General features: G+C 45.9%; 2 protein-coding genes across 6 annotated transcripts in view; one reads left to right on the top strand and one right to left on the bottom strand.

The window, feature by feature from the left end:
• The window catches only part of AGO2 (argonaute RISC catalytic component 2), a 117927-nt gene extending 99592 nt beyond the window's left edge, over positions 1–18335 (top strand). For all 4 annotated transcript variants that reach the window (XM_058443965.1, XM_058443963.1, XM_032760503.2 and 1 more), the window contains 3 exons: positions 2922–3023; positions 5886–6085; positions 6347–18335. In XM_058443965.1, the coding sequence (XP_058299948.1) occupies positions 2922–3023; positions 5886–6085; positions 6347–6455 (411 nt within the window). In that variant the 3' untranslated portion in view covers positions 6456–18335. The remainder of the gene's footprint in view (positions 1–2921; positions 3024–5885; positions 6086–6346) is intronic.
• A 5088-nt stretch (positions 18336–23423) lies between these two features.
• CHRAC1 (chromatin accessibility complex subunit 1) overlaps positions 23424–25712 on the bottom strand; it is an 8822-nt gene continuing 6533 nt past the window's right edge. Inside the window, exons 2-4 of one of the 2 annotated variants that reach the window (XM_058444533.1) lie at positions 24722–24829; positions 24276–24402; positions 23424–23652 (exon numbers count right to left, since the gene is read on the bottom strand). In XM_058444533.1, the coding sequence (XP_058300516.1) occupies positions 23531–23652; positions 24276–24402; positions 24722–24829 (357 nt within the window). In that variant the 3' untranslated portion in view covers positions 23424–23530. The remainder of the gene's footprint in view (positions 23653–24275; positions 24403–24721; positions 24830–25712) is intronic. The other variant, XM_032760502.2, reaches the window with a different exon arrangement.

The raw sequence follows: 25712 nt of genomic DNA, 5'->3' as shown, positions 1-25712 counted from the left end.
AAGATAGGAGACCCAGGTTAAAAGTGTTTTCCGTATTCCTCGTAGGATAAGTAAAAATAAACTCACACCTATCCACATTGTCCTAACTGCATAACATCAAGATAGCTGCCTAAGGAAAGAGACCTGCCCAGAAAGGAGGCCTTGGACTGAACCAGGAGACCTTCACCTGGTCAAGGCAGGGCCAGAAGGCAGAGGGTTATCATCCACTTGGCACCCAGGAAAGAATACTTAAGAGTGTTAGCCTCCCTACAGGCACACCCGTGCAAGGACACAGGGAAGGTTTACTGTGCAAATGGAAGGCGAAACAGAAGTTAAGCATCACAGTGAGGAAAAAGGATATTTTATCACAGTAAAAGGAATCATTCACCAGGCCAGGCACGGTGGCTCACGCCCGTAATCCCGGCACTTTGGGAGGCCGAGGCAGATGGGTCACCTGAGGTCAGGAGACCGAGACCAGCCTGCCAACATGGCGAAACCCCATCTCTACTAAAAATACGAAAAATTACCCAGGCGTGGTGGCGGTCACCTGTAGTCCCAGGTACTCGGGAGGCTGAGGCAAGAGAATTACTTAAACCTGGGAGGCAGAGGTTGCAGTGAGCTGACATTGTGCTACTGCACTCCAGCCTGGGGGACAGAGTGAGACTGTCTCAAAAAAGAAAAAAAAAATACCCAAAAATAAATAAATAAATAAGTGGAATGATTCACCAAAAAGATACAGCAACTAATGAGCTTGAATGTACCTAACACCAAATTATGTAAAGAAAAAAAAAAGTAAAGCAAAAACTCACAGAATTTTAAGGAGAAATTGATGAACATGCCATCAAAGATGGATATTTTTACACAGCTCTTACTATACTGTTTCAAGACAAAAATGAAAAACTAAGGAAAAAAAAATTGGGGCCAGCCATGGTGACTCATGCGTGTAATCTCACCACTTTGGGAGGCCAAGGTAGGAGGATCGTATTAGACCAAGAGTTCAAGACCAGCCTCAGCAACAAAGTGAAACCCCATCTCTAAAAGAAATTTAAAAATTAGTTGTGTATGGTGGCATACACCTATGGTCCCAGCTACTCAGGAGGCTGAGGCAAGAGACTTGCTTGAGCCCAGGAGGTTGAGGCTGCAATGAGCTGTGATTGCACCACTGCACTCCAACCTGTCTTAAAGAAAAAAAAAGAAACTGAAAATTGGAAGAGTGAAATGAACAAGCCAAGCCAGGTCTAATAGCTAGATAGAATCTTCCCTACAAATAGCTGAGTTCACATGGAAGGGTTATAAAAGTTCTGCCAGGACAAAGGAAGTCTCAGGAGCTTTCCAAACTTCAGACTCAAGCCATATTTTTTTAATAATTATACAATTAAATTTTAAATCAACAGTAGAAACGAAGTTGAATGTTTTCAACTTGCAATTCACTGCTGAGTAGCTCATGCATTAAACATGTAACAAGAATAGAAATCACAAAGTACTCAGAACCTAACAAAATCAAGAATGTCCTGTCAAGCCTTATGCAATGCAGCTAAAACAGTGCAGTCTGTAGATTTAGATGAATGTGTTGTACAACAAGAAAGAGAGCGATCAAAGAAGCCTAAAGACATAGGAAGGATGGGAATAAGAGACCTCAGTCCCCAGGAGTCAAGGGAAGGCTGAGGCACTCATGGCCTTGGGTGCCTTCCCCTGTCCCCCTTCCTCCCCGCTGCAGCCCCCAGATCTCTGTTGCCAGGAGGCAGGAGGGCTCTGAAGTCAGCTTGCTCCTGGTGACACCTACACGCCACTTCTCCATCCTGGAATGGAAAATAGTGAGGTAGAAACTGAAGAAGAAATAAAGCAGATGAACAAAATCCAAACCTACTTTGAAAAGAGATATTAGGGCCGGATGCGCTGGCTCATGCCTGTAATCCCAGCACTTTGGGAGGCCGAGGCAGGCAGATCACGAGGTCAGGAGTTCAAGACCAGCCTGACCAACATAGTGAAACCCCGTCTGTACTAAAAATACAAAAATTAGCCGGCCGTGGTGGCACATGCCTGTAGTCCCAGCCACTCGGGAGGCCGAGGCAGGAGAATCACTTGAACCTGGGAGGCAGAGGTTGCAGTGAGCTGAGACTGCGCCATTGTGCTCCAGCCTGGGTGACAAAGCAAGACTCCATCTCAAAAAAAAAAAAAAAAAAAAAAATTGCAAAGAAGGGAACACACTGGAGATTCTTTTTTGTATGTATATTTAAAATGTGTACAACTAGAAAACATTCATCAGGGACCCTGCTAAATGCCGGAGCAGGGCTTGTGGGTTGGGGGTTTGCTGCTGTGGTGGCCATGCCTGCATCTTGGCTGACTTTGGTCCATGCTTGTGACCTTGTAATTAAACCATTGAATGGTTATAGGTACCGCCCCTGGCCTCTGGGACAGTCTCTGATGGGGCCGCCCTGCTCTCTCAGGTGCGGGGAGTAAGCCACCAGCAAAGCACAGGCGCTCCTGACAGCGTTTAGAGCCTCCCAGCGCCTCTGCCTCGAGCGCCGGTATGCTTGTGCTCAGACGATGGCCCGTCCGCAGCCAGTCACCTGGTTTAGCTTTAGATTTGTATGTTGGTGACAGTTTCCATCTTGACCTCAAATCAAAATAGCACCAACAGTAGTGAGGGACTCTTAAGGCATTAAAGGCACGTTCTGCAGTGAAAAGACTGCATTTAACTCACGGGCCTTCATGAGAGTTGGCGGAAAATAACCCCAGCCCACATAGAACATTAACTCATTTAACTTGCTGGTCAGCACTTGTTACATTTTATTTAACACTATACTACCGAGGACCTGTATTAGCCAATTTAAAAACTTCAAAATAGGGCACCCTGGCCAACGGGCGGCGCGGCTGCCTGGCCCGCCTGCTGGCTCTGCCGGTCCCTGGCCGTGTCTAACGAGATGCCTGTGTTGCCGAAGGTTGGGAAAAGTGGAAACATTCCAGCAGGCACGACTGTGGACACGAAAATCACCCACCCCACCGAGTTCGACTTCTACCTGTGTAGTCACGCTGGCATCCAGGTAAGGCCGGGAGTCCCCTTTGGACAGAGTCTTGGCTGTCTGCCGTGTCATTCCCACATTCAGCAAACACTTGCGCTCTGGCTGGCACGTGGGATGTGGTGTGAGGGGCCCACACAGGCAGTACCAGGGAACCGGGGAGCCCAGGCTGTGCTAGGCGCTGGGGTGGGGAGAGGGGGGCTGTGCGGGGGGTGGTCAGCATGGGCCTCCCAGAAGAAGGAAGTCCCATTTGGTAGGGCTGAGGAGCAGGGAGCACCAAGGGCCTTGGGGAGCCGGGGGTGTGGTGTGGCTGGAGCTTGGTGGGATCTGAGCAGGAATGAGGCACTGGGGCTGCCGTGGGGTGGCAGCTGGAAGGCCACTGGGAAGCTGCTGTAGGGGCCACATGGGGCAGCCTCGTGTCGATTCACGAGCACTTGGCGCAGTCAGCCTTGCCGTCCCCTCCTTGCGCAATCACTGGCCAGGGCCAGGCTCCAGCCAAGGACTGGGTGCTCCGAGAAGGTTGTCATGGTGCTGGTTATCACCCCGAGGCTCTTCTGGGTTCCTTCATGAGGGGCCCCCCATCTGGCCGAAGGCGATTCTTGTGAGCGCTGACAGGAGCAGGAACACCTGTGGCAGGAGCTGCCCCTCCCCAGCTCTGCAGAGCCCCGCCCTGGGGCAGGAGGAGCCTTAGTCACGTGCCGTCCCTGCCTGCAGAGAGCTTGATCAGAGGGGCTTTTGGTTTTTGAAAGTATAAGTAAGGACTTGAATATCCCTTCCTAAAGGATTTGAACCCTAGAGTTTGAGGATTTGCTATGAACTTTGTACGTACCTTTAATATTCCATTGGAAATATTTAAAAATGTCACGTTGTTCACATGCCTGACAGAAGGAATAGGGGCTGGTGAACCGTGGCCTGTGGGCCGGGTCCAGCCTGCAGCCCGGGAGCTGAGAGTGGGTTTTGCTGTTCGAAGGGTTGTTGAGAAGCAGGCGATGGAGTGCGTGCAGGGTTTGTGGCACTTCTTGGTGCAAAGCGCCTGTCCCAGTGTTGGCTTGCTTTGCCAGGGCTGGCGAGATGGGCCTGGGGCCGTGCCCTGCCTGCGTGTGCCCTCTGTTCCATCTTCCCTCCTGGTGGGGGAGCCTCACCCACCAGGGCCTCCCGGGCGTGTTTCCTGGGCAAACTCTTCTCCCTGAACTTTCTACCCAAAATCTTTCTAACGGGGGATGCTTCTCTGGTGAGCTATTTATGGCCCAAGGCTGCCACTGCTGCTGTGTCCTTAGCAGACCCATGGAGACAGATGCCCTCACTCCCCTGGGTCCCTGTGACAGCCACCAGTCACACGTCAGGAAAGGGGTGCCAGAGCGTGTGCAATGGAGCATCAGGGACAAACGTTCCACTGCCCACCAGCAGCAGGGGCCTCGGCATAGGGCTAGACACAGAGCAGGTGGCAGGGACTGTGCTGGACAGGTTGTTGTCGGAAGGGCCTGGGAGGCTGGCAGGTGGAGCAGGCGGTGAGGCGGGCAGGCAGGCAGAGGTGGCCACAGAGAGGCCTGCAGTCAGCAGCTGGTGCTGCTTTCGTTTCAAAGGATCTCCAACCTCAGGAGGTGTGTAAAATGGTACTCACGTTCACACTCTCACTTCTACATTGTTAGTACTAATGTGTAATTTTTGTTTTGTTTTGTTTTTTTTAGACAGAGTCTCACTCTGTCACCCAGGCTGGAGTGCAGTGGCGCGTACTCAGCTCACTGCAGCCTCTGCCTCCCGGGTTCCAGCGATTCTCATGCCTCAGCCTCCTGGGTAGCTGGGATTACAGGCGCACGCATCCACACATGGCTAATTTTTGTATTTTTAGTAGAGACAGGGTTTCGCCATGTTGGCCAGGCTGATCTCGAACTCCTGACCTCAAGTGATCTGCCCGCCTCGGCCTCCCAAAGTGCTGGGATTACAAGCATGAGCCACTGCACCTGGCCTAATGTGTAACTTTTATTAGAGGTCTTTTTCTTGCCATTATAAATCAATTATATAAAACGTAAGATACGCAAATGGCACTGTCCTTGTTATGTCCACTTTCAATATTGCTTTATATCTTTTTTTTTTTTTTTTTTTTGGAGACGGAGTCTCACTCTGTCCCCTAGGCTGGAGTGCAGTGGCGCAATCTCGGCTCACTGCAAGCTCTGCCTCCCGGGTTCATGCCATTCCCTGGCCTCAGCCTCCCGAGTAGCTGGGACTACAGATGCCCGCCACCGTGCCTGACTAATTTTTTGTATTTTTAGTAGAGACGGGGTTTCACCCTGTTAGCCAGGATGGTCTTGATCTTCTGACCTCGTGGTCTGCCCGCCTCTGCCTCCCAAAGTGCTGGGATTACAGGTGTGAGCCACCGAGCCCAGCCTGCTTTATATCTTTGCTATGATTTTTCTGTGTGTAAATAAATGTATACAGTTTTACAAATATGGGGCCATTTACTACATGTAGTTATGATGCTTTTTTTTTTTTTTTTTTTTTTTTTTTTTAGACAGAGGAGTCTCTGTTGCCCAGGCTGGAGCGCAGTGGCGTGATCTCGGCTCACCTTAACCTCCACCTCCCGGGTTCAAGCGATTCTCCTGCCTCAGTCTCCCAAGTAGCTGGGACTACAGGCGTGTGCCACAATTGCCTAGCTAATTTTTTTGTATTTTTAGTAGAGATGGGGTTTCACTATGTTGGCCAGGCTGGACTTGAACTCCTGACCTCGTGATCTGCCCACCTTGGCCTCCCAAAGTGCTGGGATTACAGGCGTGAGCCTACGCGTCTGGACTATGATGCATTTTTAATAATACAAATATAAATCTTCCACAGTATCTTTTTAAAGATTTTATGCAAGTCCAACTGTCCAATCTTCTGATTTGCTTTTAGGGGACAAGCAGGCCTTCGCACTATCACGTCCTCTGGGATGACAATCGTTTCTCCTCTGATGAGCTGCAGATCCTAACCTACCAGCTGTGTCACACTTACGTGCGCTGCACACGCTCCGTGTCCATCCCAGCGCCAGCATACTATGCCCACCTGGTGGCCTTCCGGGCCAGGTACCACCTGGTGGATAAGGAACATGACAGGTGAGTGGCATGCCTGGCTGGAGGTCACAGCAGGGGTAGTTTTTGCCACGGGTATTGGCAGCTGCTTTTCCAGAAGGGGAAGGGGCAGGGCCGCAGCGGCTGGAGCCGGCGCCCCAGAAGGCCTGTTAGTGGCATGGCCGTCAGCGTGGGACTCTCCCCTCCCCCAGGTTCCCACCATGCCACCTCGACTTAGTGATCGATGCACCGCCTCATCGTGCATTAAGGCTGCACATTCTCATTCTCTCTCTCTCATCCCTGCAGTGCTGAAGGAAGCCATACCTCTGGGCAGAGTAACGGGCGAGACCACCAAGCACTGGCCAAGGCGGTCCAGGTTCACCAAGACACTCTGCGCACCATGTACTTTGCTTGACATGTTTTAGTGTTTAGCGATTGTGTACCGAGTGGGATTCACGAGACCAGCTACACTCAGACCAACAGATGGCCAGCCCTTCCGTGACAGCCAGCATCGAACATGAGACGTCATTGATTTTATTAGATTCTCCGTTTTCCAGAATGCCTTCCGTCCCAGATTTCAAACTTGGATTTTGAACTGCAGACCTGTATGAGAACCCAATGTCATAGGAAATATGGTTTGCTAAAATCTATAAGCTGCTTATTAAAATAGAGTCCCGTGCATCCTAAAAATCTCCTAAAACCAGTCTATGAACTCAGGGCTTTAAAACATTTTTAATTTATTTGGTCATTCAATTTACTTGTTTTTAATACATGATTCTCTATGAAATTGATGGGCTCAAACTAGCTGTGAATCTTCTGAGAGTGAAAGCGACACAAAACACAAGTGTGGTTTTAAAGCCTTGAACATTCTGATGTTGTCACTAAAGTTGATTTCCAGGCGATGCTCGTGTGCCCCTGGCGTGGCTCACCCAAGTTCCTCGACTGAGGGCCGGTGGCCATGCAGAGGCGTCCGCAGGTGCCGTGTTCTGCCAGCACCGCCCTTCACCCGGCCTGAGCTAAGGAGCAGTGGCAGAAGGTGGGCCCCGTGTGTTTACAGCATTTCCAGGTCCAGAGAGGTTGGCAGACAAGTGCCATTTTAATAAAAAATGTATTTAAAAAAAGAAAAAAGACAATATACTGACAGTCTAATCATCAGATTTGTCCTATAGGACTGTGACATTTATTTTCCAAAGTTTTTAAAGAATACGGGTCTGTGGTGATAAATACAGTACAATCCTTTTTCACTGTTGTCTTTAATGTAAGAGAAAAATATATATATCTGGTTTGCAGTATTAATGTGATAGATAGATGCTGTTTTTTCATTTTATTGACTATGGGGTGCTTCTGTGATCTGTTTAGCATATCGAGAGTGTTCTGGAGCCTGGAGATGGGACCGCCTCTCAGTTCTTAGTGCTTACGGATGGGAATATGCAATTGACTTAATGTGACAGCAACCCGCTTCCCCCCGTGGAGACTGTGCAGCGTGTACCCATGGGAGGGGCGGATGTGCCCTCTGCGCCGCTCGCCACCCTCCCTGCCGCCTCGTCCCCATGTGTCACTCACTCAGCTGATGAAGCACAAGTGGAAATTATTTATTCTTGCATTGCTGGGAAACATTGATGTGTCGGGACTCACTCCTCTCCGTGTGCGCTTTTGTCAGATGACTTTCATAGATGTATGCACTGAGATTTCGTAGAAAGCTGTCGGTGGTGGCTCTGCTGGGCGTGAGGCCGTCGGTCACAGCGAAGGAGCCTGCCCAGCCCTGGGAGGCCCCAGGATAGCAGGGCCAGCAGAGGGCATGGACCATTCTTCTGGGGTTTGCATTTGGGCCCCAGACGTGGGTTTGCCAATCTAGAAACTGTTGCACTAAGAGTGACACCACGGATGATTTTGAAGGCTAACAACAGACAACTCTGTGCTGAGTGGGCTTTTTGTCTCTGTACACAGTTTTAGTAAGACTCAAATCCATGTTCCGTGTAGAGGTGTCAGGAAGGAGGCGAGCCTCCCCTAGTGCTGCTGTGCGCTCCGTAGGTCCCCTCTTCCCGCTGCTGTTCCCTCCCCGGCCCTGCGCGACACTTACCTCGGCACTGTGGTGGAGTGGGGTGCCAAAGGAGCTGCCTCCTGCTGAGCGGCACCCCCTCCACCTTTGTGCTCAGCTGCTTTGGAGGCAGCAGGAGGGGCAGCAAGCCGCAGGTGGGGGGTCTCCGGATACCTCGCCTGGATATTGGCGGCAATGACAAAGGGATGACTATTATTTGTGAAGATGTGTACTCAGAGTGGTGTGTGTGTGTGTGTGTGTGTGTGTGTGTGTGTGTGTGTGCACGCGTGTGTCCCTGTGTGTGTGTGAGTGTCTTATTAATGGCATTAGTCTCTTCTGGCTGTATTTTTTTTTTTTTTTATCTTTTTTAAATGACAGAAGCTCCCACTCTAAGAAATGGCAGTTCCTTTTGTTTTATTGGCAAGTGGCACTTTCTCCTGTTTTCAGAAGGATACAGACATGCTCGTAGCTTAAATTAACAGATGCATTCAAGCTAAGGAGGGAATCTTGTGACTAATAACTTTTCAAATCTGAAATTAGATTAGTTTCCAGCCATTTATAGAATCATCTGGAACCATGTGTCTCAAAGGTGTGTTTCTTCCACCTGCGTCAGACTGTCTGGGGGATGGTGGTTCTTGTTTAAAATGCAGATTTGTGGGCCTGCTGCCACCTCCTGCGTGCGGTGCTTCAGGGCTGGCCTGGGCATCTGTGTCTAAGCGATGGCCTGCAGCCCTGGGCTCCCTGGGGTCTGAGGACCCAGCTCTGGCGGCACCCGGCAGGGACGAGGTGCTTCCTGAGCGGATGCCTGAGACAGACTGGGCTGGCAGAAAAGTAGGACTCCAATTTTTTTTCTTTTTTTATCATTTTGAAGGAAAACTTTTATTTTTAGTGGGCCAGAGTACTTTGAGAAGGGTACTTTTTTATAGCCCTATGCTTGTTTTATAAAACTTTTAATACTAAAAACATTAATAGACCAAACATCTCCAGCTGCACACCTTTGTACATGTCTGATGATTCAGAGTTTAAATGGCTGTAGTTACAATTTCTCAGGTAAACAATTGTTTTCTCCAATTTTTACCAATCCTTGCATTATTAGGATAAATTTTGAGACAGTGTAAAACCTCAAAGTACAGTAGGGTAAGTCCCAGTCCTGTTCACGTGAAAGCCAGAGGTGGCCCCTTCCCGGCGTCTGATCGTCTGATCATGTGGGTGCTGGGGCCCCGCCATCCTTCCCTGTCCACTGCTGCCCCCCTGGGTCTGTTAAGATTTGAGGGGTGCCCACTCGCTGGCTTTGTCCCCATCCCACTGTTAAGTAAGGTGTGCCTTGCTTTAAGCAAACTGAATGTGAAAATTACGTTGTAGAAGTCTGGGTTTGTTTAAAAGAAAAACTGGGATTTTATCTCATCTCTTTAAAAGAGGTCTCCCAATTCGATTCCTATACTGGGACTCTTCCTGGTATATTTTTACATGTTCACTTTTTAAAAACCTTGATGTACTCCCATCCTTTTACCACTACCCTATCACATTTGACAAGTTCTTGCTGTAATGACGAAGCAATTAACGAACACCCAGGGAGCAGTGGAAAGCTGCCCTTGTGTGTGAGAGCCCTTCGGTGACGCAAAGCCACCATCCTGTTGTTTGTGTGTCCTAAGCTCAGATTTTCCTGGTTTGGATAAATTTTGTAAAACTGGGCACAGCTGTACTTTTAGAAAGGGATTGTTTTCCATAGGTTTTGGTTTTCTCTGGTTCAAGCAGTCTTTACATGCAGCCTTTTTACTGCACATCAGGGTCTCCCTTTTCTTTTCAGGATGATGTTGCTTTTCGGTGGTGGTCTCACACTCCTTTGAATGAATGTTTGCACTCTAGAACCACAAATGATGCGTGACCATTGTACAGCTTGCCCAAGAGGGAACTGTTGGAAGCAGGCAGTGACCTCCACGCTGTTTGTTTGAGGCTGTCCTAAACTGCTATCACTAATGTTTACCCCGGTGACTGAGTGCCCATTAGAACAGATCATGTCATTTCAGTTCCTGTAGTGGGGTTAGTAGGTGGGGGGTTTTATTGTTGTTGTTATTTGTTACTTTTATTGCTGTTAAATGCAAATATTGCTATTTATTTTTTCCTTTCTGCTCTGGTTTGGTTTGGCCGACACAGATATTCCAGTGCATGTGGTACCTAATGGATATGATAGAAATTATTTCCCCAACTTTTATAAATTACCTAATGTTTACCTTCAAGTTTGCTGGATGATTTATTTTTGAAAGCCACAAATGTGATTTTTCTGGATGAATTCTTTTTCTTATATATGCAGCAATGTAATTTTACATTGACCTGTGGGGTGGTTTAAATTTTATTTTTACAAGGCAGTTTTTCAGTCAAATTATATATTTGATACAATATGCTAAGGATAGACCGGCCACACGTCAGGCAGCCGGGACACCGGAGTGTCCCCAGGAGGCCTTTGGGGCTGGGGCGGCTTCTCGGCTGCTCGTGCTGGTCGCCCGTGGCTTGTTCCCTGCGCCTCTGGGAACTGGATGAGTCCTTCGGCGGGACTGTGACCCGCTGGACAGTTGAAAGGATTTTTCATGGGCATTTTCCTACACATAAGGCAGTTCCGTTAGGAGGAGCTTTAGAAGTCGACATAATCCAGATAGTGGACAATCCCAGTGGCCCAGACAAGCCATACGACATTTTCCTGTGACCTCTCTCTGACCCATCTCTCACGCTCATGAGAAAAGGAATGTACAATAAATAGAAACAAACTTCCTCAGTGCCCATGCGCCTCACTTGCAGAACGCGAGTATTTTATTTATGTTTGAAGCCCTTCCCCAAAGTGACCAAGTTGTTGCGCTCTAGCTGCCGTGCCAGCAGTCTCGTCCACTGTGATGCTTTTCGGTGCGGACGCAGTGCACCTGTGACTTTGTCATGGGGGTGCCCCTGTTACAGACACACACATGCTGACTCTTTTTTGTGAGGAAAATCTTCGACTCAAAATAATTGCACTGATTTTTTGAGACAACTTCTTTTTACGATGTCCCACTTCGCATCTGCTGTACTTGTTTGAGATGATTGTAAATAGATTTATGGTAGGAGAAGTGATATGAATGCAACACGTGGCTCTGTTGTGGAGACACTGCCTCGTATTCAGTATTATGTGTTAGAGCTATGTGGACTTAACTCTGTTCCGCCCTTTAGCTTCGTGTCTGTTGACCATTTATGAAGGACAAGTTCGCCTCATTTTCTTTTTCTTCTGAAGGGAAGTTCTAGATCTATTACTAGGAGAACATGGTCTCTTGGTGCCTGATGATTTAGTCCTAAGCAGACTCGTTGCAGTCTTGTGAACACTGTTGTGGTCTGTTTGATTCCTCGTCGCTTACCATGGCTCTCCAAAGCATGGTCTTTGAGTTCCACCCAGCCTGGGACAGTCCGGACAGGAGGCATCTGCTCCGCCTGCTACTAGGACGCGAGGGCCTCCTTGCGTCTCTGTGGTCAGAGTCATTTTAAAGCCATGAGGTCACTGTCGTGTCAAAGCTGTCATTTGTGCCCGTTATTTTGCTGGAGTAGCAGCGTGTGCTGTAGCTCCCATGTGTCACTCTGTGGTCAGGCTACCCTGTGTCACACCCAGCAAGAAGTTTTTCAGCCCCAGACCAGTCTGTGTGTGTGTCCGAGTCACACCAGTGCCATTACGGTGCCCTCGCTTATGCTTCTTTCAGTATGTTTTGCCATGTTATTGTCTAAAGTGAATGTATTGGCTTAGCCAAATCACTACAGAAGGTGGTTCCTAAATACCTTTTAGTTAAAAAAAAAATGCAGATAAAGGCTACCTCCGAATTCTCAATAGACTCATCATGTTTGCTCTTAAGTGTAGCTGTCCACACTGAAAACAGCCAATATGTTGCCTGAATAAACTGAATTGTGAATATCTATCTGTTCAGTTCTGGCTTGAAAATGTGTGTGCCATACTGTGACCCACGGGCAGCCCCTCCTCCTCTGCTGTGTCAGGTGGACCAGGGTCACCTCTGTGCTGCACAGCTTTGAGATTCTAGGATTCTACGGTCGGCACGAATGGCATGGGAGGGTTCTCTGCACGGGACGGCATGCTGACCTGCAGGCTGGCAGGAGCCTGCGCAGGTATGGCAGAATCTTGAAACAGCCTGTGTCCTGCCTGGCTTTTCACTTTCCTGTTTAATATAAGAAAGCACTTTTTTTTCTGCTTTACCTACGAATGGGTTGAAAATGGCCTCCTCTGTCCTCTCCTCTCTTTTATACACTCTGTAAAATCACAAAGGTGCTTCAACACCGACTGTAGTGCAAATAATACATTTAAAATAGTTGCATGGTTTCAAGGACAATGCAGGACGTAATTGGCCTTTGACTTGGGGACCTCGGGTTACTCTCACTCCCTACTGCAAACAAACTAAGGATTGAAAGCAAAGCATTCTGTTCAAATCCAGGGCCCTTTGTTTGAAAAGAACACAGGGCCCACAGCTGGTGTTTTGAAGTAGAAGTTCCCACTAGTGGCGCAGTGGACTTGCAGGAAGTCGGTCCTGGGAGGCTCTGAACACCCCTCCCTGTGATTAACCACTTTGCTGTCAGAAATGTCATTTTCCCCTACACTGTGCTATGGGCCCGGGCCTCCTTCGCTTCTTTCTTTGGGTTCCATATGTTCCCCGATCTTCAGGTTAGCGCTCGCCCCAATTTCTCCATGAGTTTACTTCTGAGTTGACAGGCGATGGTCTGACAGTTGGAGGCGTCTGGGTGTTTGGAGGTGGCCCCGCTGTCATGTTGGCTGCTCATCAGACATTGAGTTTGGCCCCGGCGGTTCTACTACGTCACTACCTGGAAGCAGTTGCCTTTAACACCCTGCTGTTTGGGGTTTCGATGCTTTTTATGCTACGTTGCGTGCTTTCATTCCGGAAGGGCTAAGTGTCCTTTGCAGTCTCAGAATGTTTTGTAATTCTGCCACCAGGCTGTTCCATGCGGACAGACCTCAAGAGGCTTGGGCCCTCGTGGGTGTCCCACTGCCTGCCGGCCCAGGGTACAGGCTGCCTGGGTCCGCTGGGCTGGTCTTGGGGTGTCAGAATCTGGTCCAGGGTGTTTCGAGGGGACACTGCACAGCTGCTTGCCCCTCGACTCAGTCATGGGAGCTGCAGCACGCAGATCCACCGCAAGCTTCCTGCACGCACATCTCCGGAATGCCGCACTGGGCCCTCCCACCATCTTCGCGTTTGTGAGAATTTACTCAGAAGTGAGAGAACTGAAGATTCCTGGTGCTTTTGTTAACACGTTTCTATCTTATTGGTTGGTGTGGAAATGTTAGATGTGTTGTTAGGTCTTTAAATGCCGTGGGTGGTATGACTAAAGGGTTAAGTCCTCACCTCACCCCCCAACCCCCTTTTGGGGAGTAGGAAGAGGCTGAATTATCTCCTATTTAAAACCTCCTTGGATTTAAGTAGTTCAGAGTTAAAGCTAAAACACCAAATATTAACTCTCCCCCAAGTGTCTCCAGGAACTGGACGTTGGGGCCATTCTCATTCAGTTCTTTCTGCAGCTTCAAGGTCCTTAAAATGAGTGAGTTGATCCCAAGAACACCCCACAGCACCAACTAGCAGGGCACAGTGCAGGCGACTTCATAGATCGGGGTGCTCGTGTAGGGGTCCGGGGCTCCTTTGAACTCTGGGAGTTGTGTGCGCAGTCTTGGGTGGGAGACGGCAGGTCCCTCTGTCCCAAGAAGCTGGTGGTGCCAAGGCCTTCCTCTGTCTCCGTTGGTGCCAGCCTGATCGCGTTCTGGAAGACCCAGTCTCAGACTCTGTGCCTTTAAAGTCCGGTCCTCAGTGTCCTTTCAGAATCATGTTGGGGCTGCGTTTCTCTGGGGAACTAAGCCTGTGCCATTCCACAAGGCAGGCGTGGACCTCCAGCCTTGGAAGCTTTCTTTCCGCTCCTCAGCCCCTGACTTGTAAACTGTGATGCCATGCAGTCTGGAGCCGCGGGGGACGCACTTGGTCTCATTGTGGAAAACACTTGGTTCCAGTCGTGTGGTTTCTCCCATACCCTGACCAAGTCCACCTCTGCCAGGATTGCAGGAGATTGGTGCAAGACCCATCTCTTATGCGTTGACCATGGCCATCAGCAAAGCCTGGTGGTCTTGTTCTCATAGTCACTCGAGAAGAATATTTATTGTAATGGAAGTAGATTTTTTTAAAAAGGAATTGGAATCATGTCTTTGTAGAATGTGTGTGAAGTCCTCAGCTGTAAGGTGCTATTCAGTCCTGTGACCCTTATTTTGGAATGCTCTTCATTACTGTTGCTCTGTTTTGTGACTTCCTGGGAAACCGCTTACTTTGGTGTGGTGTCACCTTGAGCTGTGCACATAGGACACCAGTTTTGACTTACCTAACAGGCAGTTTTTATCTCTAGGTTTTTCAAGCCAGGTATTGAGCAGTTTCTTGGCCAATGGCCTGAGAAACCACCTTTCCCTATCAAGGGGTGATTTTATTGATTATAAGTGGGGAAGTAATCCCATGTACTTATTTCTTAAATACCTAGAAAGTTCTTCTTGGTGACTCCTCTTGGCCCTCTCCTCTTTCTCCCCCAACCCACCATCCTGAAAGGCAAGGAATGGCCTCTCCCTCTGCAGAGGCAAAGGCTGCAGAGGGAGCACTGTGGCGGCAATCCCAGTTCCTCTTCAAAGCCAAACAGACAGGCGCGACTCAAATCCTACACGATGGAGGGTGGCGTTGCGTTGCAATTCCAGGCCTGAGTTTGATAGTGGATTTTAATGTAGTTGTTAAAGGTATGAATTCATGTTTTATAACTGTAGAGGCAAGCAAGTTTTTATTTTTTAAAAAGTTTTGAGAGAATAATTTATAAGTTTCTGTGCAGCAAAGTGGCTAATTACTCATTAAATACAGGAAAAGAATGTAGTATCTAAATCCAGCTTTTTCTTACCTCTGGTACACTTCAGATTACTTACCTAATACATATTGAGGGGTTTTAACCCTTAGTTTTATCAATTTTTCTAGTTTTATTTTATTTTTATAAAATAATTGAAAAAGAACCAAAAATGAATTCAAAAGTTCCATAGATGGATTTTTGCCCCTTCTTAATTTTCCCCCACAATGAAAACATTTTAGAAGACATTTTGAATCAAAATGTATTATGACCATTGAAAGTTCTCTATTTTCTAAGAAGCTGAGCAGCTCCAAGGGCCTCGTTTCAGGTGGTACTCTATGTATTGTCTATGGGCTTGTTTCTACCTGTACAGTGGAACCACGTGACCATGTCTTGTGCTTGCAATATAGAAACCACGGAGTGCTGTTTTGTGAATTGACAGTTTCTGTATAAACTCTTATTTATATACATTGGCCTCTCTGTATGATTTTCTATTTGCTACATGAATTGTAAAATTAATTATAAAATTATAGTACCTGCTAAATACAATTCTGAGGCTTCATGTCATTGTCTTTAGTTGAATACCATGCTGTGTGTCTTGAAAATGTCCACGCTTGCATGATGCTAGGTGGCAATGCCACTTCCAGCCTTAATCAGATGTTAAATTTGTGAGTTTCAGAGTATGCAAAAATATTAGGCAGAGTGAGTGTAAACTGTTCAGATCAAGATGCTGTATCATAATTCAAGTTATTTTTTTCTGGAGTTAAAGGGAAGCATTCAGTGATACACCTCTCTCTCTTTCTCCCCCCCCCCCCCCCCGTCTCTCTTTCTCTCTCTTGTCTAGCTTGGCTATGGCCATAGCTTGATGAAAATGGACCATTGTGCATTTCTGTGACAGTCAAAAAGACCTGTTCTAAAAGTCTTGCGACTTTTTCAGGGTTTTTTTTGTTTTGTTTTGTTTTTTAATGTTTCTTTTTTTTCTTTCCCCTCCAGTCTGAGATTTCTGTGTGGCTGATGGAGAGTGTAATTTGGGCGTAGGTCTTATTTGCAAACCTGCTCATGTTCTAAGCTTTCTTCAGGTAGTACCACCTGTCATCGCTTCTGCATATGATTTACATGGATTTTTGTTTTTATAAAAGTATCATAAATTTAGAGATAAAATGGAGGGGACCCAGCTTTCTTTACAATGTGGATCTACCTCAGTTAAACAGTTGGGTGCTATTACTAAGTCTGTCAAATTAAATTGGAAAAAGTAACCAAACAGTGAGATACAACTCCACATGAAACTTGAAATTGTAATTTCCGTTTATTTAATGATATTTTTATTTATTTGTGCCTTTTATGTTGAACCCCAATGCATTGAAAAAAATCAGTATGAAACAGTACATATTTTATTTATATTACAGGTGGGGAGAAAAGTCCAATTGGTCATGGAATTTGATAGACTTTTCCCCAGCCATAGACTTTTCCCCAGTGTATTATAATCCCGACTGCCCCCTGTGAAAAGAAAACAAAATGTCCAAGAGCAAATTTAACATTTTACAAACAATAAAGTCCAAACTCCTCTATGCACATATTTGTAGCTTATGACTTCATTTTCTGTGCCAGTGAAGGGGTGGCCAGAAAAAAAATCCCAAGTACCCTCATCATTGCTTTTCTAGCCATTCATGCCCCCTCTTCCTCTGGCACATTTTCTAAGAGTTTATTTCATAAGCAGCAAACGGACTGTTGTCGATTTCATCTCTCCTGACCTACCTGGTGGAGGTGCTAATGGCCATGGACAGAAAGGGGCGAGCCAGAGCTCGTGGCTTTGTGGAGGCAGAGGCCTGCATTCAGCAGCGGCCCTGTGTGCCTGTAAATTAGGAAGGCTTTCTGACAGGTAAGAAAATGAGATAGGTTGATGACTTACCATGCTTTTATATTTGGCAGTTTACAATTCTAGACTTTTCCTACTATGGTGATCTTTTTTTACTTAATTCTTTGGAGGTAACAATATTTTGGAGTCTTAAGAATTTGATTTTATACCGATAAGAAATAAAAATTAGGGATCTTTCCTGTAGTATATAGTTTTACTATTTTAAAGAGATCTCTGAATTTTACAAAAGAACCAACATTCCTTAATGGCAGAACTTTGAAAGTTGATTTGGGAGGCTTTTTGCTGCAGGATCTCAAAAATAAAAAGAGAGAGATGATTCTCCTTAAATGTTTTTAATTTTCTAACTTCCATCAGGTTGATACTTAAGCTCTATTTTGTAAAGAGTAAATCATCCTTTAGTATGCTGCATAAGATGATCAGCATTCTTGCACTTTCTCAGTAATAAGACGTGCCAGGCAATTGGCTCCCCAGGACGCATTGTGTTTTTAACCTAACGAGAGGACTTTGGGGCAGGTGATTAAATTTATATAGGTACCTCAAGAAAAAGAACCTGAATATGCTGCATTTTCTTTCTTTAGCTTTTACATGTAGCATTTTGTTTTGCTTTTGTTATTTTTGTTTAGATATATGCTTTTTGGACCCCAATAGACTGTTGAAAGAAATTTAAAAATTACTCTTGTAGGGATGTAGTATCCTTAAAAAATAAAAATAAAAAAATTTTTAAAAAATTGCTGCAATATGTGGCTCGAAGGTTGCCCTATATTAGAATAATACTTTAGCCAAATACACCCGAGGAGGCAGACACTATGTTTATAAGCAGACAATAATGTTCTGAATCCTTCCTGTTCATGCTGCTTTCTTAATTCGTTTCTCCATGTCATCAAGAGGTTGGATAACTTATTTCTAAGCTCAAGGTTAAAAATCATGTCACCTTTTTTTTTTTCCCCCCAACACAGACCTCAGAAAAATTGCGATTGAGGAAGTAGCATGATCCTAAATGTGTTGCTGAAATCAGGCAGCCTGAAGCCTCTGGTCTCTCCAGAGAGCCCGTCTTCACGTTTCTCTATTCCTCAGCACTCACCCGAAACTGAACAGATGGGGAGTGGTCTTGATTGTCAAGATAAAACTGGTGAAGAAAGCTAAATGCTGAGAAACTGAGCATCTAGTGTCGTGTTTAAGCTTAGCTGGGTCCTTTCTAGTTTGTTTTTACAGCTTACTAGGTTAAGTAGTTTGCACTATTTTTGCAATAAATTCATGGAAAACCTAACAGTTACTTGTTTTGTTTCTTACTGTGTGTATATAAACTAATACTAAAAGTTTGGCATAGTGTTTTTTCACCTCCTTACATAACCCTTAACATGCACAGAATGCTGTAAAGCTGATAAAATATGATGTGAATGATATTTTATAAAGTTATTTTGTATGGTGTCAATTTTGTTTTGCCTCATAGTATGTCAGCAAAAAATTAAATAAAAGTGCTCCTATTTACAGCTGCCTCTTCCAAAAATCTTCAATTCCTCACCTACTTCTTTAGGCACTTCCTTCTGCACAGGTTATGATTCCAGTTCCCGAGGCAGAAGCATGCCTTCAGGGATGAAGTCCAGAGCCCTGTTCCACAAACAGGGGGCTGTTCCTTGAAGAATGCACTTGGCAGAGCTGGGCATTACCCGAGGATTTGGGTGTGGGGGATGAGAACGACACGCATCAGTTGGACTAGTGGGAAGAGCCATGGTGTCTCAGAGAGTTGGCTGTTTCTGCTCTTGCAGCATGAGAAAGGATCAAGAAGCCATTCAGCTAAGCCCGTCACGAGCAAGGTCCTGAGTTCTGTGTTGAGTGTGGGAACCTGAGCTGGCACCGTCCTGGTTCTCAGCCTGGCCAGCCACTTTGCTACTCTGTCCTGGCTAGGTTTACGCACGTTGGCGCTGCTCTCAAATCCCTGGTGGCCTCGCCCTGAGGTGGGCTGTCTCTGACTTCTGCTGTCTGTACTGACAAGATGATGTTCTGGGAAAGGAGAATGGGGCTTTTCCTTTTTTTTTTTTTTTTGTCACCCAGGCTGGAGTGCAGGGGCGCAATCTCAGCTCACTGCAACCTCTGCCTCCCGGGTTCAAGCGATTCTCCCACCTAAGCCTCCCGAGTAGCTGGGACTACGGGCCTGCGCCACCACCATGCCCGGCTAACTTTTGTATTTTAGTAGAGACAGGGTTTCATCATGCTGGCCAGGCTGATCTTGAACTCCTGACCTCAGGTGATCTGCCCGCCTCGGCCTCCCAAAGTACTGGGGTGACAGGTGGGAGCCACCGTGCCTGGCTGGGCTTTTCCTTTTCTTAAGAAAGCCCCCAAATGGCAGCAAATCCCTAGGCTGTACATCACTGCTGAGGCAGGCCAAGATTTTGTCCTTATTTCAAGTTTCCAAATTTTAAGAACAATGTTATAAAAGAATGTGAAAATTCAGATAAAGAGCTATCTCTAGTCACAACACATACGTAATTAACATTCTGATCTATCTTGTTCCGCAGTCTCATTTTTTTAAACAAAAATCAAGATTTACTTTTTTCTTAATGTATCTAGAACCCTTCACTACTACTTAGTATACAAAGCACCTCTGTGCCCACTGGCCCTGGGACATGCTAGTCAAAATCGGACGAATACACAGAAACTCATCTACAGCAATATACTCGCTTGATGTGGCCTTTGTTTGTTAGTTATATTCTCGCTATTTCACCATCACTTACTTACTGAATGGCCAGAAGCAGTAATGATTTAACACTTGCAACTGGGAGCAAAAGATTCATCTTCATAAAATCATTTTGATAATCTGACAGCAGTATGCAAGGTGGAACGAGGAAAGGCTGTAGGCACTGTGAGGAAACCACTTAGGAAGCTACTGTAACAACCTGGCACCCAGTTCAAGGAGGAACCGAAAGGGTGAGTGTTCCCTGAATGATCGGATATCAAACACTTAGTTACGGTGCCTTAAGAATGCTTCAGGCTGGGTGCAGTGGCTCATGCCTGTAATCCCAGCACTTTCAGAGGCTGAGGTGGGTGGATCACTTGAGGTCAGGAGTTCAAGACCAGCCTGGCCAGCAGGGTAAAACCCCATCTCTACTAAGAATACAAAAATTAGCCAGGCATGGTGGCACGCACCTGTAGTCCCAGCTACTCGAGAGGCTGAGGCAAGAGAATCACTTGAACCTGGGAGGCGGAGGTTGCAGTGAGCTGAGATCGTGCTATTGCACTCCAGCCTGGGTGACAGAGCAAGACTCAGTCTCGAAAAAAAAAAAAGATGCTATTAAGAGAATGAAAAGTGGCTGGGAGAAAATGTTTGCAAATCTCCTATCAGGCAAGTAACTTGTATTAAGAATATATAAATCTCTCAAAACTCAACAAAAACTGACATGAATTTTTATAGAGGCTGCAGAGCCACTGGAACTCACTACTGGTGGGACTGCAAAATGGCACAGCCACTTTGGAAAGCATTTTGGCAGTTTCTTATAAACTTCTGTATCCCATTCCACTCATAAGCATATACCAAAGTAAAATGAAATCCTATGTTCACACAAAACCTGCACACAGGCCATGCACAGTGGCTCACACCTGTAATCCCAGCGCTTTGGGAGGCTGAGGTGGGCAGGTCACTTGATTGAGCGCAGGAGTTCGAAACCAGCCTGGCCAACATGGCGAAAACCCATCTCTACTAAAAATACAAAAATTTGCCAGGTGTGGTGGTGGGTGCCTGTAACCCTAGCTACTCAGGAGGCTGAGGCAGGAGGATGGCTTGAACCTAGGTAGGAGAGGTTGCAGTGAGCCAAGATCGCGCCACTGCACACCGCCCTGGGCAGCAGAGTTTGTGAGACTCCCATCTCAAAAAAAACAAAAAACCCTGTACACAAATACTTATAGGGCCTTATTAATTATAGTCATCAAGGCCAGGTGTGGTGGCTTATGCCTATAATCCTATCACTGGGAGGCCGAGGTGGGCGGATCATTTGATGTCGGGAGTTCGAGACCAGCCTGGCCAACATGGTGAAACCCCATCTCTACTAAAAGTACAAAAAAATGAGCTAAGTGTGGTGACGCCGTGCCCATAATCCCAGCTACTCAGGAGGCTGAGACACAAGAATCACTTGAACCCAGGAGGCGCAAGTTGCAGTAAGCCATGATCATGCCACTGCACTCCAGCCTGAGTGGCAGAGTGAGACCCTGTCAAAAAAAAAAAAAAAAAAAAAATTACAATCATCAAAACTAGAAACAATCTAAATGGGTAATTATCCATATACCTGGAAAATGGATAAACAGATACATCCATACAATGGAATCCTACTCAGCAATATAAAGGAATGGACTGCTGATACCTGTGACAACACGGATGAATCTCAAATGCATTCTGCTAAACAGAAGAACTGCAGACTCAAATGCTACATACTGAATGATTCCGTTTATATGACATTCTGGAAAAGACAGGCCAGCAAACTGGTCTGTAAGCGAAATCAAGTCATTCTTTAATGGCACATAAGCTAACAAGTATTTACATTATTAAATGGTTGGAGAAAACAATATTTCGTGACACATGAAAATTACACAAAACTCAAGTTTCAGTTTGCAGAAATAAACCTCTATTGAAACACAGCCACCTGCATTCCTTCATATATTAATCACCTGGCTGCTTTCGTACTACAACAGCTGAGTTTAGCACCAGCAACAGAAACTATAAAAGCCCACAAAGCTTGAACTATTTATTGCATGGCCCTTTCCAGAAAAAAATTTGCTGACGCCTGCTATAGGGACAGAGAATAGCTTGACGGTTGCCAGGGTAAAAGGTGGGGAAGGAGTTGACCACAAGGGAATTTACTGGAGATTGATATAGTTGTTAATTGTGGTAGTGGTGATGACTTAACTGCATTTGCCAAAATTCAGAACTGTACACCAGAAAGTAGATTTTAAAATATTTTATTTTAAAATAAATGTTAATGAACAACAGGGACAGAAAACACTAGTGGTTGCTAGGGGGCAAGAGAAGAGACTAAGTACAGGGAACAGAGGGGAATGTCCTGGGTGACAGAACTGTCCTATCGATTGGTTACAAAACTATGTATTTGTCAAAATTCACAGACTAGACACTAAAAAGGGTGATTTTACTGAATGTAAATCATAAACTTTTTTATTTTTAAAAAACAAACAGATAATGAAGGCCAGGCATGGTGGCTCACGCCTGTAATCCCAGCACTCTGGGAGGCCAAGGCAGGTGGATCACTTGAGGTTAGGAGTTTGAGACGAGCCTGACCAACATGGTGAACCCCGTCTCTACTAAAAATACAAAAATAGGTTGGGCATGGTGGCACACGCCTGTAATCCCAGCTACTCGGGAGGATGAGGCAGGAGAATCACTTGAACCTGGGAGGCAGAGGTTGCAGTGAGCTGAGACAGCGCCACCGCAATCCAGCCTGGGCAACTGAGTGAGAATCTGTCTTAAAAAAAAAAAAGATAATGAAATGAGAAGAGCCAAACATTTACCCTAAGTGGAAAAAAAAAATTGGGCTTATGATAGGTTTTCTCTTATAGACAGTAAAAAGAAGTGCCAAGAATTTAAAGCAAAGAACAGTAAGATGAGAGAGATCTTCAATATACAAAATGTTTCAAAATTTTTTTTTAGTACAACATGCTTATACAAGAGGTAAGACTTATTTTTGTATTTGATTTGATAATTTGACTTGGAATTTTTCTGTGGGAATAAAAGTGTTAGAATGCTTATTTTTAAATTTCTCAAAATTTGCAGGCAGTAAGCAAGGCCTTAAAGCCATAGAGGGCTCTAAAACTAGTTCCATAAGGCATTTTACTGTAAAAATATATATAGATCTTTAATAGAAAAGTATATTTCTTTACAGTAGAAAAATATCTGAACAGTCAACTTTTCTTAAGACAAAAATTCAGGCCGGGTGCGGTGGCTCAAGCCTGTAATCCCAGCATTTTGGGAGGCCGAGGTGGGCGGATCACAAGGTCAGGAGATCGAGATCGTCCTGGCTAACACGGTGAAACCCCGTCTCTACTAAAAATGCCAAAAAATTAGCCGGGCGTGGTGGCGGGCGCCTGTAGTCCCAGCTACTCAGGAGGCTGAGGCAGGAGAATGGCGTGAACCTGGGAGACGGAGCTTGCAGTGAGCAGAGGTTGCGCCACTGCAGTCCAGCCTGGGCGACAGAGCAAGACTCCGTCTCAAAAAAAAAAAAGACAAAAATTCAAATGCAACATACTACCTATAAACTATAAATTTAGCTAAAACTGAATCGAGCTGTTTATAAGAACTGATTCCAAAATATACGAATTTACATAACTGATATATAGAAGCTCTTCAAAATCGACTGTAAATTGAAAAGTTAAAATTGGCCTTGCCTCTGCAGTTTGGAGCTGCAATGGCTGCCGGTATCGGCTGTTTTCTTGCTGCCTGAGCTGCAGGGTGGGCCTGTCAAGGAGGGCCTGCTGTCTGGGTCGCTTTCCCGCTGGCTGTTTGTGGCGTAGGTGCATGAGGTGCTCAATCTTGGCCTGGAAAGAATACCTCGAAAGCATACCACGCACTGGAAGTCTGTGAAGAAGTGAAAGACGCTAAAAGCGGGCAGTGCTGTGTTTACTTAGAGACAGTGGAGCGGGTCCAGGGCCGTCCTCGCCAGGCTGGTTTCTAAAGCACTTTTTTGGTTTAGGAGTCAGCTTCATCATGGTCACTTTCATTATCATTGTCATTCTCCTCATCTTCTTCCCTCTTTTCCTCTTTAAGCATTTTCAGGTATTTACTAGCTAAAATCTTCTTTGGTAATATATCTTAAAAACATAAAGCGTACATCAGCCATTGGTTATGGTAGACTATGAACACAGCAATGCACATTTCAAAATGTACTAGTTCCTGCTTTGACCTCTGTAAGAGGTTCCAAAACAAGATGAAATTCAGGCTACATTTCTGGGTAAAATATCAAAGAAACTAGCATTGTCTCCTAACGAACGCTACAGGCCTCTTTCCATTCCAGTGAGTACAAACCATGGTGTCTCTATGAGCTGCTTTTATGAGCAACCCTGCCCGACTACCTGAGATAGGCGAGGCTAGCCCCCGGGTAGACTTAAGCTTTAACTACGGGCATGTAGACCCAGCCTGAGTTTTCCCTGCAGTGGCACGAAGGGTCCCCGTATAAAGGACTGCCCAGCACACGCGGCCAACCAACATCTTGTGAATGTTGTTGGCTTCACTATTGTTCTAGGTGGACCACGTTACAAACACATTCAAACAGAGCAGACTAAAAATATCTTCCTGTGACAGCTCATAGTACTTTGCGGCTTGGAAAAAGTAGCAAAAAGTCTAATTCTGTGAGAGCAGAAGGGAGGCAAGGGGTGGGGAAAGAGCTATTGATTACTAATCATTTTTTAACCAGAATGTTTCAAAGACTAAGTACCTGCAAGAAACTGAAAAGTTTCTGATTCCTGTGCAGTATTTGCTAAATCACTGTAAGTCAGTACTTTCTTTTCCTTTCCACTGCCGTGTCTGTAGGAATAGGTGGCTAGGCATTGAACAAAGAGCTCCTAAAACAAAACGAAAAATGAAAATGAAAGGTGTGCTTTGAAAATGTACCACAGAGCTTAATTTTTAAAATTACATTGTTGATTCCTTAATCAGGCTTAGAAGTATATTAAGACTTCAGATTCTCTTGGTTTCTCAAATTAAATTACAAGAAATCACTGGGAGGCCAGGCGCGGTGGCTCACGCCAGTAATACCAACACTTCGGGAGGCTGAGGCAGGCGGATCACTTGAGGTCAGGAGTTTGAGACCAGACTGGCCAACATAGTGAAACCCCATCTCTATTAAAAATGCAAAAATTAGCTGGGCATGGTGGCGGGTACCTGTAATCCCAGCCAGTTGGGAGGCTGAGGCAGAAGAATCGCTTGAACCTGGGAGGTGGAGGTTGGAGGTTGCAGCACTCTAGCCTGGGCGACCAAGCAAGACTCCGCCTCAAAAAAAAACAAAGAAAAAAGAAAAAAAAAATCACTGGGGAAAAGAAAAACATGAGGTCAGAAAGAAAGGCAAAGCCAGTATCAAAACTGGCAGAGAAGCAGGCATTTTCCAGAGGCTTATTTCAGATGCCTAACTTACGAAAAAGACGAATCATAACTGTTTAATGACCAAGCTCTAGAGTAAAAGAAAGAAGCGGCGGGAGCCGTGGCTCACGCCTGTAATCCCAGCACTTTGGGAGGCCAAGGTCGGCGGATCACGAGACCTTCCTGGCTAACACGGTGAAACCCCGTCTCTATTAAAAATAAAATAAAAAAAAAAAAAAACAGGCCGGGCGCGGTGGCTCACGCTTGGAATCCCAGCACTTTGGGAGGCCGAGGCGGGCGGATCACGAGGTCAGGAGATCGAGACCACGGTGAAACCCCGTCTCTACTAAAAATACAAAAAAATTAGCCGGGCGTGGTGGCGGGCGCCTGTAGTCCCAGCTACTCGGAGAGGCTGAGGCAGGAGAATGGCGTGAACCCGGGAGGCGGAGCTTGCAGTGAGCCGAGATCGCGCCACTGCACTCCAGCCTGGGTGACAGAGAGAGACTCCGTCTCAAAAAAAAAGAAAAACAAAAAAAAAGAAAGCAGCAAAAAGCCATTCAAAAATTCTACTTGGCTCAGGAATACATTTTTAGTCTTCTATTTGCATACACTGTTTCTAAGGTGGTTCACCTACAACTATAGGGACCACAGCTCACATTTTGCAGAAACTTTTCTATTCTAGGAACTGACAGACAACCCTCAGACCTAATGAAACAACCGGAACTGATCTTCTCCCTCCCATACCCCAGTTCTTTTTTTTTTTTTTTTTTTGAGGTGGAGTCTCGCTCTGTCTCCC

This window comes from Hylobates moloch, unplaced genomic scaffold (genome assembly GCF_009828535.3).
Source record: "Hylobates moloch isolate HMO894 unplaced genomic scaffold, HMol_V3 SCAFFOLD_9, whole genome shotgun sequence".
NCBI lineage: Eukaryota > Metazoa > Chordata > Mammalia > Primates > Hylobatidae > Hylobates > Hylobates moloch.
The sequence above is the reverse complement of the archived record's forward strand: the minus strand, read 5'-3'. Positions and strand labels throughout refer to the sequence as shown.